This window comes from Lacerta agilis, chromosome 14, assembly GCF_009819535.1.
Source record: "Lacerta agilis isolate rLacAgi1 chromosome 14, rLacAgi1.pri, whole genome shotgun sequence".
Classification (NCBI taxonomy): Eukaryota; Metazoa; Chordata; class Lepidosauria; order Squamata; family Lacertidae; genus Lacerta; species Lacerta agilis.
Genome location: NC_046325.1, coordinates 35,266,797 through 35,278,973, shown reverse-complemented (window position 1 = coordinate 35,278,973; position 12,177 = coordinate 35,266,797). Strand labels below are relative to the sequence as shown.

The 12,177-nt window shown below is 48.5% G+C and overlaps 1 protein-coding gene across 7 annotated transcripts in view; it reads right to left on the bottom strand.

Annotated features, from left to right (window-relative positions):
• The window catches only part of AP2A1 (adaptor related protein complex 2 subunit alpha 1), a 37,199-nt gene extending 29,315 nt beyond the window's left edge, over window positions 1-7,884 (bottom strand). For 6 of the 7 annotated variants that reach the window (XM_033171021.1, XM_033171024.1, XM_033171023.1 and 3 more), the window contains exons 1-2: window positions 7,684-7,849; window positions 1,212-1,280 (exon numbers count right to left, since the gene is read on the bottom strand). In XM_033171021.1, the coding sequence (XP_033026912.1) occupies window positions 1,212-1,280; window positions 7,684-7,750 (136 nt within the window). In that variant the 5' untranslated portion in view covers window positions 7,751-7,849. The other variant, XM_033171027.1, reaches the window with a different exon arrangement.
• Between the last annotated feature and the right edge of the window lie 4,293 nt (window positions 7,885-12,177).

Here is a 12,177-nt window from a genome sequence, read left to right as displayed (position 1 = left end):
GAGGAGGTTTGGTAGAGACGGCCAGGGTAAGGAAGGAACCCAAACTGCTGGATTTTCTGGGATGGGGTTCTGGGAACCACAAGGTTCTCTGGAAGTAGCCTAGTGGGAGTTTGGTGATATAAAGAGGATCTAAGCACCGTATGCATTTGCAGTAGTCACTGCTATCTGCCACATGACACAAAGTGAAATGATTGGGGTTGGTTGTCTGGTCCTTAACAACATTCTTGTGTTCCCATACCGTTGCAGGGGGTGGGAGGATAAGTGGATTGTACCTGAAGGATTGCTGGTTTCTGTCATGCTCCTAACTCAAGCATGCTCCTCCTTTAAAAGAAACTTGTCACAAATTGCACAACTGTGCACTTTTGACTGCCCTACCCCGCCCTCCTTGTTGAATGCCCTGACCACAAAGACTGTAGAGGAACTGAGCCTGTTAAATTCTGCTAATCCGACCAGGAACACAGTTTGGGTTTCTGTTCAAGCCTCCCCCTCCCCTCTTTTGTTTCGCAGTGGAAGCAGAGAAAATTGCCCTTCTCCGGCAGCACAAATAGCCCTGCAACGCCCACCCACCCCAGCATGTTCCAGAAGCTTCAAATATGCAAAGATCAATATCTGGATCCAGGTTTCGGTGGGGAGGGAGTTCAGTGGATCAGAAGCAAAAGGTTGTTGGGAGAAATTAATTCCTGGGCCACACTGGACGAGACTGGCTTTAAACAGGACTGTGCACGGTGCTGGCACAAGCAACTCCCAGATTCTCGAGGAAGAGAAAGGAGGGCTACCGGTCAGAGCAGAGGGCCTGGGAATCAGACCTTTTCAAGTTAATTTCAATGTCCCAGCTGGAGACAGTCCAGCTTGTGGAGACAGTCCAGCTGGGACAGTCCAGCTGTTTAGCATTTCGACCCTGAGCACAGGGTCATCCCTCATCTGTTGCCTGCGGACAGACCACATAAAGCACCTTTCTGCAAAGCATTGCTGACAGGGTATTAGGAAAAGATGGACGGCGAGAGCTGAACCAACCTGGGCAGTGACTACAGATAAGCACAGTCGAGGAGGGGAAAAAAGAGAGAGAGAGGAAAAATGAGAAACTGTGAGTAAGTCAGGCTGACTCATGGAGCTGCTGTCAGGATCTATGGTGTGAAATAGCATATCCTGCAGATTGGAAGAAGGGGGGAGGGGGAGAGAGGAGAGAGAGAGATACCAGAGGAAGGACTTACCCTTGAATTTGGACCGGATATTGGCCAACTCTTTGTTGATTCGTTTGATTTCAGCCTCTTTGCTCTTACCTGGAATCAAAGACAAAGGCATTCAAACAAGGGACAAGTCAGCCTTCTCTATACAACGCCCACTCAACTCACCTGGATATGTGCTTAGTACTACTAAATGCCTACCAGTACATCAAGGGAACAAATACAGGTAAATAATATTGGGGGGGGGGGGAGAGAGAAAGAGCTTGGAAAAAATACCAGCAAATGGAAATGTGCATGAACAAAACATAATCCAGCAACACACCAAAAGGAAAGACTCCATAGCCATTTTGCTGCTTTGCCATCACTTAAGGGCCAAAGTACATGAGATGCAGGCCACAAGATCTGTGATCAGAGCTCCCAACTCCCCCCCCCCCGAAATGACACCTTAGAAGCCACCAGGGAACTCTGATTTTGATCAGAGCAGTAGCCCTAGGGAAAAGGTGAGATTTAACCCCAGACAGCTATTTACCCAACCAAAATGTAACACAAACACACTGAATAAAGCTGCTGCTCTTTGCCCTGATAGAAAACACCCAGATTCGGGAAGTGGTATAGGAAGAAGAGATTAATACCCGCTCTGATCCAATTTTGGGGTCTGCTTTTAAATGAAGGGAGGGGGGATTGGACGATTCAGCCACGGACATCCCACATCTGTGGGCCCTTACAGGGAGGGGGGAAGCCCACAGAGGTCCCCCACAAAAGGCAACTTGTACCGCTTTGGGGGTAGCTGTGTGAACCAGTCAACCCCATACTAGAACTGGCAAGAGAGGGCAAACAGATCTGTACATGGGAGCACCTGAAGAGTAAACATTCATTTTCCAGTTGGCTCCTGAGTGAGCGAGAGCCAGACTGAAGACAATGCCACCCTCAGGAAAGGGAATCCCATCTCTTCTTTGCACAACAGCCACTTTTAGTGACAGGACCTAGGACCTAAGAAGGATTTGCCGGGTGAAGCACAAAACAACCCATAAACAGGGGGAGGGGACAAGTACACATGGATCTCTTGCATATATAACTTGTTCTGGTGTGGGGCTGCTTTTTATATATGGGACACAGTGATGGACCCCTTTTGGGGAAGGAGGCAGGTGCCCAATGGCAACAGTAGATCACCCACTGGGATTGGAAGGCAGGGAAACCAGCAGAGGGTGAACTCAATGATGGGCAGAGCCAACTCATGTATAGCTTTGCAATTCCATCCTCTTCCCTGCTGAGTACTGCAATACTGAAACTGAGGAAGAGGAAGCTGCCAGCTGATGTCACCCCTGGATTGATAGAAAGCAGACAGAGGTTGGTTGGGGAGTGCCCCATTCACCATAATGGGATAGTCTCCACTGGTCCTTCCTTGCTCAGGACTGAAACTAGGAGCAACCATTAAATGGAAGGGCAAAAGACATATGGGCTTCTTAACCCAACAAAACAGAAAGCCGGATGAGCTACCCTGGAGGGTAGTTGGTTGGGTGGCAATTATCATTTAAACTGTAGTGCAGGGTGATTCTCTCTAGAGAGTGTGTTCCCTTATATCTCCACCATATGTTTTAACTTAAACAAGGGACAAATCCAAACTAGATACTCACTACCTCTTTTACCTGCCACAAACAGGTAAACACACAATTCCTTGAATTTGTTGTGAATGAAGCAGGAAAAACAACTACCGGTAAGTTCCTTAGTCCAATTTCATTGACAGGAGTCTTTTTAAAAAAACATGTATGTATAAAAATAGACAGTGTCATGGAGTTAAACAGTCTGGATTGCTCTCTCCTTTTGTCCCAGTAACACCCTGTCAGGAGTGTGTGAGCAGTGCCAAGTGAATGGTCAAACATCGCAATGCTTAAGAGGTGCAAAAAGAAAGAAAGAACCTGAAACATAAGGGCCCATGACCCCCCTCTAGGGTGGCTTTCCAGATGTTGTTGGAACTGGACCAGAACTCCCACCTTTCCTGGCTGTTGGGAGGGAAGCTGGAGTCCAACAATGTAGGGAAGGCCACAGGTTTCCCAAACCTTGTTTTCCATGAAGATCCATCACCTCAAATAGAAGACTCACGGGACTATTAATACCTGCATGACTGTATAATATGAGGAAATCAGTAACAAGCAGGAATGCCTTTGCAACAGACCTGTGAAATGTGTTAACTATTGCATCCTGCTCTTGCTTTACAAGCCCAGAGACTTTTCCATGAGGCTCCCACCCCCATCACTGATCTCGTCCACATCTCCATAGCTTCCCCACTGATGCAGGATTCAGTGTCCCACTCCCAAGGCCAAGCTCTCAGCCCATTATGGAATTATAGATTTCACAGGTCTGTGGCCACCAAACCCTCTGCATTAATGTTTCCCACATGACATCCACCCACATATGCAACTGCTGGAAGGACTCCTACATCTTCAAAAGCATAACATATCAACTGGTGCTGAGATGCAGCCTCCTTTCCGGCTCAGACGCAGCACTGCTGCCCACACATTCCCTGGTGCGTCCCTGACTGCCTGTTCCTTCTTTCGCTGGTGCTGGAGAGAGCCTCAGGAAGCTTGAACTGTTGCTCCTTTCAGAAACTTCTCTACAATTCTCGCAACCCCCAGCACACATTTCTGTCATGTCAATAAAAGAGACACCTGCGACTCAAAACATTTTGCACACAACATCCCGTCCCAAAAATATTCATCCTAAGGCCTTGGGAAACACCTCTCTGACATTTTCTGAACACTTACGTCTCTGTTAACAATTTATGGCTTGCAACTGCAAATGATTTGGCCTGGTTCGCTCATTGATATGAGCTTCACTCAAAGCTCCCTTCAGTCTTTGCCCATTTTACAGATGGAAATGGAGAATAAGGGTTCGCTTTTCACAAACAGGGATGTGGGCTTTCCTGAGACTAGGATGGCTGGCTGCCAAAAAGGGCAGGCATCCTGCACCTTTAATAGTTGTTTGCCAGTGAATTTTGGCAGCTGCTGCTTTTCTCGTTCCTGCAGGACATGTTGCACCTGACAAAATGCCCTCTTGCACACAGTTATTAAAGGCGCAGGAGGAACCACTCATTTAATTTGGCTATTTTTAGGACATAGGCACTTAGGAGGTGTGTCAACACCACCTCCAGAAATGGACCACCCACTTCCAGGTTCTTACTCAGAGAAGAAATGTCAAAATACTGGTGTCTCCAAACAACAACAACAACAATTTTTATTTATATCCCGCCCTCCCTGGCCAAGACCGGGCTCAGGGCAGCTAACATCAGGTATAAAAACAATTGATTAAAATACAACTTAAAAACATGATTAAAATACAACTTAAGATGCAGCCTCATTTCAATGGAAGCCCAGATCAAAAACTGTGTGGCGGTAGAAAACGTCAAATCTTCACCAAGACCAACTATCCAGACTGGTCCTACGTGGGCCAGAAAAAAAGCCAGGGAAGTCCCCAAATAGGGATTCCATCACAGAAGGAAAAGGAAAGAGGGGGAGGGGATCAGGTTGATTCCAGGCCAAAGGCCAGGCGGAACAACTCTGTCTTACAGGCCCTGCGGAAAGAAATAAGATCCCACAGGGCCCTGGTCTCATGAGACAGAGTGTTCCACCAAGCCGGAGCCAGGGTTGAAAAGGCCCTGGCCCTGGTTGAGGCTAATCTGACTTCTTTAGGGCCTGGGATCTCTAGAGTGTTGCTATTTATGGACCTTAAGGTCCTCTGCAGGGCATACCAGGAGAGGCGGTCCCATAGGTACGAGGGTCCTAGGCCGCAAAGGGCTTTAAAGGTCAAAACCTGCACCTTAAACCTGACCCTGTACTCCACTGGGAGCCAGTGCAGCTGGTAAAGCACTGGGTGAATGTGGTCCCATGGCGAGGACCCAGTAAAGAGGCTCACCGCGGCATTCTGCACCCGCTGGAGTTTCTGGGACAACTTCAAGGGCAGCTCTACGTAGAGCGAGTTACAGTAATCAAGCCTGTCAATGTGATACAGTAGGCATGTGGGTCTGCATAAATCTGCATAAAGCCACCTTAGTAACAGGCCCAAGCTGAGGTTTAAGCTGAGATTCGAAGTCTCATCCTGCAGGTTTAGATTGTTAAAAACCTAAAAGATGCCTTATTTATACCAGGTCTGACTGTTCATCTAAGGCTGTATCATATACTCTAATTGGCAGCAGCTCTGTAGAATCTCAGGCAAAAAAAGGCCCCTTCATCATCTGCTGCCTTATTTGTTTTTAACTAGGATTCTAGCAATTGAACCTGAGACCTTCTACACACAAAGCACGTGCTCAACCACCGAACTATAGTCACTTCCATAATATTCATTTACAGAGGTGCCAGGGCCAGCTACAGTGTTCAACGGCAGCCTCAAAGCTAGAAAATTACACACAAATAAAAACCCCGTCTCCAAGCAAAGACACAGGGAAAGAGGCCTGTGTCTCCACTTACTCTTTGCCAATTCAGACAGTCTTTAAGCTATGCTGAATTTCCTACAGCAGGGGTGGGGAACCTATGGTCCTCCAGAAGCTGCTGAAGCGCAGCTACCATCAGCCCCAGCAAGAACACCCAATGGCCAAGGAAGATTGGAGTTGTAGTTCAGCAATAGCCAGATAGCCAAAGCTTCCCCACCTCTGCACTACAGGATTACTCTCTCCTGCCCCCCCCCAATTAACTTTCAGTGCAATGAAGTTATCTCAAGAACGTTCCAACATGTCACATAACTACATTTTGTCATGGCCTGGTCAAATTCACTTTTTAATAATATTTTCTATTATGGTGATGGGTTGTGCTCTTACACTCAGACTCAGTGGTCGGAGTAGAAGGGGGAGGAATATGTTTTAGGAGATCTGCTGTCTAAAAATGACGATGTGACATTAACCCTGCAAGCTGTCACCCACAGAGTATTGTTCCGGTAACCGCTACTTGTATTGTTCTTGCAAAATTGATGTTGCACAACACTTGTGTCTGTAGGTTTCTTTGCCAAGGAGAGGAAGGGTGGAGGGGAAAACTAGGATTCAAGAGAAGGAGGTGGGGAAAGTGGGCTGAATCAAATAATTCTAGCCTCTGGCCACAGACCATCCCCATATAAGATGAAAGCTGGATTGGGATCTCCTCGGTTTCAAATATAACACCCTTGTTTCCATGACCACTATAATCTCTCCCAAGATCAGTTTGAAAAATGACTTGCTAAATACTTGCTACTAAGCCCAGAAACTGGAAATTTATGTGCTCAAGTGTCAAATAATGCTAGGGTGTTGTAATGAACCACAAATGTGTACAGTACTCAACAGCCATGCTCTAACAGAACCACACATTTGACCTGTTAACTGTTGCTCCTCTAGACGCTAGCCAACAGCCATGGGGTACAAATCCCATGGAAAAGATGTCCTACCCAACAAGAATCAGAAGCCCTGCCACAATTTATTTTGTCATTTCAACGCAGAATCTCCTCCTCCCACCATCCTTTTTTTCAAAAAAACAACAACACAGGATGTACATAGCTGTTCCTCATTTGCTGGCAACAACATTCCTTACGGTGCCAACTTCTGGAGATCCGTTTCGACCCTCCACAGCCCTACACGCAACACAACGCTCCCCAAAGAAAGGCAATTCATGCAAAACCGAACTCAGCCCAAGGGAAGTTCTGGAGCCAGTCCATCCAATCTGCCCTGACAAGGCCAGAGTACTGGCTCCTGATTCACCTGCAACCTCTTCAGATGCCCTTGCGTTAGCAGAGGAGGAGAACCCCAACTCCCGCCTGGACAAAGTGGGGGACCTCTCCACAGTCCTCCTATACCTCTCTCCTCTCAAAGCCTCACCTTACCCCACCCCACCCCTGCCTTGCAACTTCCTGCTCATCACCCCCATTCGCCTTTCTCCAAGGCCTCAAGTCCTGGAGTCAGGGAACACCTGGCACTGAAAACTGCACATCCCACTGGCAGCAGCATCACCTGCGTAGCCCTTGGGTGGGGGAGAGCCTCCAGTGAACCCGACATCCCCCAGTCATTCAGGCCACTTCTGTCTCCCTCCAGCTGCACCCCCCCCCAAAAAAAAATACCCCACAACGATGCCCATTTCTCACTGTGCCCCACGCGGCCCACTCTCTTCGCGGGCATGCCCGAAATGCCAAGCGTGTCCACTCTTAACCCATCACCCTGCAGTTGCTCGCTCGGTCCTTTTCCCCCACGCCCACGCTCGGCACGACCCCCTGCGAGGAGCCTGGGAAGAGCCCCCTCCGCCCCTGCCTGCCTCCCCGCCGCCCAAGCCAGCCTTCGTCCCCCTCAGCCAACGGCCGCCCCCTCCGCCGGCTCGCCCACCGCCCTGGCCGCTGTCCGACCCGGCCCCTCCCGAGTCCTCCCCGCGGTCCGACGCCCACCCCGACACCCCACAGCGTCTCTCTCCCCCTCACTCGCTTTCAATGCCTCCCTCCTCCCCCCCCCCTTCCACACCCCGCGGTACGGTCTTCCCCAAGGTCCGCGTCCCCTCACAGTTTCGGATGTCGGAGATGAACACGGCCAGGCCCCGCATCCCGTCTCCCTTGGATACGGCCGGCATGGTTGCGGTGGCGGATCGGGACCCCCCTCGGGCGAAGCTCCCCCCGTTCCGCTCTCCGCTCCGCGGCCCCGAACCTGGCCCAGCAAGCTAGCAACCGAACCCGACCCGGACCGACCCGATTGGCCGCTCGCTCCGTCCGTCGCAGGGACGCTTCGCCGTCCTATTGGGCCGCGGTGCCGCCCCTCAACCCTATCCCTGCCCCTATTGGTGAAAATCAAACCAGTCTCCCGCGCGATTTGCCCGGCAGGTTTAAATCCCGCCTGCGCTCCGCCCTATTGGATCCAGTGGGCTCCTTATGTCAAATAAGTCCCGGACTGCTCGGCATTTTCCATTGGGCGGGAGTCACCGCAAGTCCCGCCTGCAGCTCATTTCCTCCCGCCCCTTCAGATAGTCTCTGTTTCCCGGTGGCCTCTCATAAATGTCGCTCAACAGATGCTCCGCCCTACCCCTCCTCCCAGCTCCACTTCTCTGGTGCTTCTTGCGAAATCAGCAAGCTAGAGGATTTTTTTTTCCATAAAAGAAAAAGAAAGAAAACCTCCGCCCAACTGACAGGCGATCAACACTTCTTCTAGGCTCTTATTGGACGGAAAACTCCTTGTCCTTCAAGCCAAACTCCTTGTCGCATTGGCTGAATGGGCTGACAGGGGAACGGCGGCAAAAGGAATGGTGGGGGGCGGAGGCTTGGAGACTGGTCTGCATTTCCGGAGAGGCGGTGCGAATGTCGTCACCAAGTTTGAGCCAATAGGCGCTAGAAGTAAAACGTAAAGGGGAAGAACGCGGTGTGTGTTCTAATCATTCACCTTTCGGGGAGTGAGTTCGAGTCCTGCGCGTTCTTTTGCTTTAAAGCTAGAGAGCATTGGTCCTGTAAAGAAGTAGGTAACCCTTTAAAGTCTTTTTTTTTTTAAGTCACAGTAAGGTAAATCTTTATGAAAAAGAACTGACGTGTCATAAAACAGTGAGCAAAAACTTTTGCCTCTTCAAACTCTCCTGCCTCCAGGGATACACTCCTGGCAATTCCCCCAATAAAGCAGTTGCAGACACAGATATAATTGCAAAAGGTCATAGCCTGGGCTAATCAGCTGCTTCCTCACATAATGAAAAAGAAACTATGCCATTTTATTTTATATATCCCGCGTTTTATACCCAAAAGGCTCTTGAGTGCAGCAAAAGATTCTCAGCATAAAATGAGGTTGGAGTAGGCCTATAGGATCAGGGCTGCATTTCCTTCTCTAGTCAGTGGCCTTCCTTTGGCCAGTGCCTGCACGCTAGGCAAGTCACTCCTACTAAGGATCTCAGAGGTAGGGAGTAAGTGCTGAGTATCTGAAACTTGCTCAGCTGGTGGCTGAAGGATGCCTTTCCCTGCTTCTCATAGGTACTGAGGACCTCACAGTCAAGGGCAGCAGCAATAGGTGTCCATTGGAACCAGTAGGGTGGAAGGCAGGGAGACCCAGAAGCAAGTGGAGCCCTTGCCAATGGCAGGAAGAGCCAGCTTACCGGTAATTCGAGTTTTGTTCCCATCCTGCTTATTGCTGAGTTCCACGGTGGCACTGCTGAGACTAAGGAGGAGGAAGTCAGTGCCACCCTTAAGTCTGTGAGGCGCCATTCACACTGTATCACTACACTATGATACCACTTTAAATAGACATGGCTTCCCTCAAAATTCTGGGAGCTGTAGTTTGTTAGAAGGACACGATCTTCCCCTATTTACTTCACAGAGCTACATTTCTCAGAGTGGTTTAAAAACCAAGCTTGCTTAAAGTGCTTTCATGGCACTTTAAATGTATTGTGTCAATGGGGTCGAAGTAAGAAGGCAGAGAGGTGTGGGCAGTCCGAGGTTGGGCCCATAGCTGTCAAGTTTCAGATTTGAAAATAAGGGATCAGCACCCTCACCTGTCCCGGGGACAGTCTACGGTTCTCAGGGACAGTCCAGGCCGTGGTAATCCTCCCAGGTTACAAATTAATTTACACCAGGCTACACACCATCATCTTTCCCCACATTCATATGTGGGATTTGACTGGAGTAACACATGACTGGAAAGGTTTGCAGTTCCACAAACATAGGTGTGCACTGCCTCAAAATATGCACACCTGTCAACACAACCACATAGGCATTTTCCACAACAGCTCCACAGCACAAATCCCTTCTGCAGGCAGGCACCCGTGCACTAGAAATGCGCTCCGCTCCCCACAGCGGATTCATGCTCCCTCGCCCTCTTGAATTTCCCCTCTGCAAGCTGCATCCATGGATAGAACATCACACCTAAATATTTCCATTCTGCACAACGTGCAGCATTTGCACGACCCCCTCCTGACAGCACCACACACGGAGGGATAATTCCCACACATAGCTTGATGGGCACATGTGCAATCCCCCCCCACCCCCTATATATATATATATAGAGAGAGAGAGAGAGAGAGAGAGAGAGAGAGAAGATCTGCATCAGAGGGAATGGCACATGCCTCTTTGTCAATTTGAGCATAGTTGCGCTCCGTGGGCAACAACGTACGGGAATAGAAAGCGATGGGCTTGGCCTGGGCAGGCCGCGGGCCGGGTCGTCCTCTTATATACCTGTTGGGATTGACAAGTCATCTGACCGAGGTACTACTGTAGTAGAAAGCATGTGAAGTCAAACCAGATGTCTATCTAGTCTGACTCTGGGATGTTTTGCACATACAGTAATGCTAAACTATGGCTTAGTGTTTCAAGGGCACACTGCAGCAACCCTCTGGCTTCTATGCTCCCTTCTCTGGCGTAGCGCTGAGGAGGAAATCAGAAGTTTCCATAGTTTGCTTTTTAGGTGACTCATAGTTTCATGTTGCATCTAAACCCTAAACTGTGGTGAATCTTAACTGTTGAAGCAAGCCAGCTTTTTAAACTATGGGTTGAAATTTTGGTTTTAAAGTTTGTTATGTTTTGACGACACGGCAACCTGCGGTTCCTGAACTCATCATAACCATGCCAGGGAGAGAGCAGCGGCTCTTTCATGTAACACATGTGTTTTAGTATTCGATGTGAATCAGAGTAGTATCTGCAGCTCGCGACTGATATTAGTGAGTGAGAAACTCTGGTCCCTGGCAAAGCAGATTCTGTGTTGGCGTGGAAGAGCATAACAATAACTGCTCCTCCAACATGTAGCTCATGTGTGGGTGTGAGACACAAAGCACTGTGTCATTCATTATTTACTTACTACAGGCTTAATAGCTGTGGCAGTGAAGGCAGGTGTGATACAGGGAGACGGAGCACAAATCTCAAAAATAAATGCAATACCTGTGACTGGTTTTAACAATCCAAAATTCACCCGTTCAACTGCCAAAAGAAATGTATTCTGATGCTGTCGGCGTCACCAGAGGAACTCTGCCAACTTAAGCTTAATGCCAAGAGTCACAAGACAGAGGATTGCCAAAAGTTGATCATCATCTCCATCATCTGGTGATCAGACTCTGAATACACAGATACCATTTCTTGCTGTTCTGACTGATGGGGGAACTAGGCTGCGTGAATACTGCACATTTAAAGCACATCCCTCCAAAAACATGAATCCTAGGAACTCACAGAGCTTCAGCCCAGTACCCTTAACAAACTGCGGTTCACAGGGTATTTTGTGGAGGGGAAATACACTTTAAATGCATAGTGTATATGCAGCCCTAGATTCCATTATTTTATCTAATCCTGTTTTTCATTTCTACAGCTGCCACATTGAAACATGAGTCTTGCAGGTCTTCTCTAGTGTGCATACATAGCGTTTTGCATAGCTGCAATGTGAAGTCTCCTTCCTTGCCACACAGGAAACAAAACTTTCAGGGCGAAAAATTCCTGCAGGCTTGTCTCCAGAGGCAGCCTATGACATGACTCCTATTGCAGCGGCAAGTAGGTCCTTCTCTGCGTTTTGGTTCGGCCTGTTAGGGAGACGAATCCTGACACCAAGCAATTTAGTAAAAATCCTAAATCGGCAAATGAAAGGCTTGCCTGCAGCTGCAGTTTTGTTCTGCTCTTGTACCTTTCGAAGAGGCAACCAAAATAAAATAAAAATCTGCCAAATATATAAAGACAGGAGATTTATTTGTACAGCACGAAGGAAACAATTAAGATTTGAAAGACAAAGCGAGATCTTGAAAATTCAAGAGGGGAAAAGATGGAGATCAAACCAGGGCAGAGAAACAGTTCTTGGGAACTGTAGCTTCTTAAAAATTGTGAGAGTTGTTAGGAGAGCCCCCTGGCAAAGATTGATTATTAAAGCAACTGGGGAATTTTAGTTCTGTGAGGGGAACAGCGGGCCTCCTAACAACTCTCAGCACCCTTAACAAACTACAGCTCCCAGAATTCTTTGGGGGAAGCCATGCATATTTAAAGTGGTATGACACTTCTTTAAATGTATAGTGCAGATAGGGCCTTAGTGTCCTCCAGATGTTTTGGACTACCACTCCCA